Below are 3,908 nucleotides of genomic sequence, written 5' to 3'. Positions count from 1 at the left end.
TAGGTAGTGAGTGATAATTACCCTTGACTCGAGCCTTGAATGATGCAAGCAAAGACGCTTTTTTTTTTTTTTTCATCTTCCCCTTTTGTCTCACCAGGACAAGGGCAGCAAGTAAAAAATTGAGTTGTCATGCCCCTCCCCCGCTATTCCGCCATTTCAAAGACGAGGCAGACACAAAGCTTTGTTGATGGAGGGGCATAGACAGTACCAAAAACCCCCCTAACAGGTGAGAGCCCCTCTGATAACGATTAAAGCAAGTTATAGGTATCCGTAGCATTCAGGGATTGATTCCTCGCCACCTAAGCTCCTTTAGTCTCCTCAACATGGCAAACTTGACTTTTCCATCACATTGATCTCAGCGCACTCCTAACCCCAACTGACGAGACAGAATATCTCCATCAAGAATATCGAAGAAATTTCAAGACTACCTATCTTGATCGAGCTCAATAATACCACCACCTTAAACCGGGCCCAACCTTCCGGGTGTGACTAAAGACAACATTTGCATGATCTTGACACAGCCAAATAAACCGTGCCAAGCTGTTCGATACTAATATCATGCACTTTTCACTTCTGCTCCGCCAACTTGGAAATGAATTTCAGGTGATCGACTGGACTGTACTAGACTGGCTCACCGACAAAATACTCGTTTCTCACCCAGCACGCGGAAACGACAACTTTTCATAAATTAACAAGGAGCAGCAGCCTCACGTTAGTGAGAGTTGCTGAAATTACATGTATCAGGACGCCACAGGTCAGTGAGGCTATTCGGGTTGCTTTCGCCCTACCACGTCCTTACTATATCCGTAATTAGTTGTACATAGCAAGTGACAGGGTCACTTGGAGCATTCGACCCTGGTCAACAAACGACCTGTCTGGTCTGGTCTGGTCTGACCTTCATCATCTTCATCTCTCTTGTGTACTGTCATGATAGCCCATGCAGCTCCAGAATTGCGGGGTAGATGTGGGCTTCATCATGCTTGGATCGACAATTATCCTATGCAAAACCTGCTGTTCGTTGTTCGACATAGCTTCATGTTTTACACTAGGTATGTATAATCTGAGAATGACGAACCACACAAGTAACTGGCTCAACCTAAGCAATATGATCACTGGCTTGATCCAGGTATAACCCATCGCCTTATTCTAACGGCTTTTCTTCAGCCTCCCTCTCGTCATTCGACTGGCAAAGGACATGTTTGATCCAAGCCTTGTTTGTTCCCCGTCAAGGCTGGTACCAATGCTTCTCTCCAGAGAATTTCGACGACGAGATTCAACTAGCTCATCTTGGGCGACCTGATTGTATTCGATCTGACTTCGGGAAGTGGCCATATCTCCCGAAATTTCAGTACGCCTCACAGGTAAAGCTGAGAACCCGTGGCTAGATTGGATGCCTTCCACATCACGCACATGAGAAGCTCGGTCCTGCATTTGTCGTGCAATCTCGTACTTTCGAATGTTTTCCTCATCCATCAGGAGCTTCATTCTTCGCTGTGTTCCAACACCGAGATCCGCATACTCTTGAGGCTTCGAGAACACGTGGGATGTTGCCTTCCCCATCTCAATATCCTCTGTGCTGGTATCGATCTCATCTAGATGAGCATATGTTCCTGATGCTGTCTTCTGACGTGCCGAGAACTTGCCATCAATCTTGTCTGGTGGTCGCACCACGCTTCGAGTTCGGCCAAGTTCGGTGGTTGCGGTAGACTTACGGTTCGAGGCAGCCCTACGTGCTTCGTGTGCCGCTTTAAACGTCTCGGGGACCACGTTCAGTTCGTCCCCCTGTTTCTCAGCTTGTTCCACTGCTTCTCTTGTTGTCGTGTGAGCGTCCGCCGCCGCAGCATCGGCTCGTGGCCCGCCCCAAGTTCGCTGCCCTGCTGTGAATATACCGTAAACCATATACAGCCAGTTGTAAAACGGATTAAGAATAAACATGAGTGGATAGAGCCAGATTTTAAATCGCCGAAGCTTGGCTCCAAAATATAGCATCAGCAGCCAATTCAGCCCCAAAGAGACGGCAATGAATCCAACAGGAAGGTCGTCCACTTTCTTGACTGTAGTTATCAGGGCCAAAACCATGATGAAGAATAGTAATGCTGTTGTTCGGATGGTATTCTGCATAAAACGGACCAATATGAGAACGGGGTAGCGCTTCCACAGGCGCCAGTCCGTCAACATACAGACCTCGTTTGTGATGAAGCCTAGAAACCATCGGCGCCGCTGCTTAACTAGGGACCGATATGTCTGCACAGCCTCGGTTTTGCAAAAGGCCGATGTGCACATCTGGATCTGGTACCGCTTCCTAGCACCAATCATGAATAGATGGGTCAACCAGCGATCTTCTCCCAGGTGACACTTAGCAAAGTCGAACAGGTCTTCACACTGCTCTGTTTTGTCCACAAAATAGTATTTGGCCATTCTTCGAAAAGCTGAGAAGCGCAGCATCGTCAATGCTCCCGGTAGACAAGTGACAGAACCACAGCCAGATTCGACGGTTCGTTCAAACAACTGTCCATGTATGTATTCCATGTCTTGTAACAGGGTAATGATGCTATGTTTCTTCGTCGTTGAGGTAATGACGCCTGTCATAGCCAGCATGTCTCTAGAATTGCCAGGGCTGAGCTCCATGTCGTAGATAAAATTTTGTAGGCATACCTTGTCTAGGATACAGTCGGAGTCGATAAAAAGAATGAATAAATTGTCGTTCCGCTTGAGATACTCCTCGTACACTCGGTCGATGAGCTTGAAGGTTACTTTCTGGCAGTGACGTTTTCCTCCGTGTTCAAAGCGTGAAACGGTTACACGTGCAGATCGATATGTGACATCAATACTCTTGGGGTATGTCTCCATCTTCATAGACACACCAAGCTTATCAATAGTGCTGAGGTACAGTTCATCCTCCTCCTCCCCGTCGAAGGACAAGAAAACATGGATACAGGCGGGTGGGTAATCGCATTCGACAACTGAGTTGACAGCTTTGAGGAGGACCTCGGGTTCCTCTCTGTAACAAGGCATGACTATGACGACCTTTGGGGCAGTAACGTCATCGAGCACCTGTTTCATACGCTTCGTTCGACCGAGTTGATTTGTCACGACTTGATAGATGCAGAACAGCCATGGCACTGTCAAGAGGATCGCGAAGGCCCAGAATGCAAACCACTGGAGAAACGAAACCATCTCTTTGGGCCACAACTCTGTCACAGTATCCGGAAGTGGCAGTGTCACCATCATGATTGGGAGGAATATGACCCTAGACTTGATATTAGCTAGGGACATTTTGTATTGTGTCAGGGGACGGGACACGACTTACCGGAGGAGAACAAAGGTAGCGCCAACAATGATGCACAAGACATTAATGGACCAATGTTCTGCCTTTTGAAAGACTTTGACAAGACAATAGACGAACGCTGCCAACCAGAGAAACCACTCGAGGTATGCCATCAAAAGCACGACGCCGACTACGCTGGTATATATAATCTGGAATGATCAAGTTAGCGCACATGATGGAGCAAAACACTTCAGTATGCCGACTCACACTTTGCAACGGCCAGTCCTTTAGTAGGGCCATGATTGTACAGCGGCCTTTTCTCCTCGTTCGACAGCAGTCGGCAGGCAACAGAGAGATAGTGTCAGTGAAACAGATGGAGACAGTTCGTAAATCGACCTGACGCACGGCAACCACTCCCCAAAGAGTTGTGTGCTGTGAGCCGTGTTGGACAGTCACCATGGGAGACAAGAGTCAAAGAAGCACAGGGCAGTGTTCAGAAAGGGGTCGTCTCTTAAGTTGGAGGCACTGGCTTGAGGTGAGCTCCCGGCGGGTGCCCGCAGAATATTGCGAGGCTTGAATGAGTCAAGCTTGGTGACACAGGCCAAGTCGATTAGGAATGGAATCGAAGGAGGGCAAGTGC

At 48.1% G+C, this 3,908-nt stretch overlaps 1 protein-coding gene across 1 annotated transcript; it reads right to left on the bottom strand.

Annotated features, from left to right (window-relative positions):
- Window positions 1-1,146: 1,146 nt before the first annotated feature.
- Window positions 1,147-3,568, bottom strand: FSUBG_11764 (chitin synthase; the record flags this gene model as incomplete). Its single annotated transcript, XM_036676481.1, has 3 exons — window positions 1,147-3,250; window positions 3,311-3,477; window positions 3,536-3,568. 3 exons carry the CDS (start codon window positions 3,566-3,568, stop codon window positions 1,147-1,149), a joined length of 2,304 nt encoding a protein of 767 aa, XP_036532745.1.
- Window positions 3,569-3,908: the final 340 nt, after the last annotated feature.

This window comes from Fusarium subglutinans (assembly GCF_013396075.1).
Source record: "Fusarium subglutinans strain NRRL 66333 chromosome Unknown NRRL66333_c0000233, whole genome shotgun sequence".
Taxonomy (NCBI): Eukaryota; Fungi; Ascomycota; class Sordariomycetes; order Hypocreales; family Nectriaceae; genus Fusarium; species Fusarium subglutinans.
The sequence above is the reverse complement of the archived record's forward strand: the minus strand, read 5'-3'. Positions and strand labels throughout refer to the sequence as shown.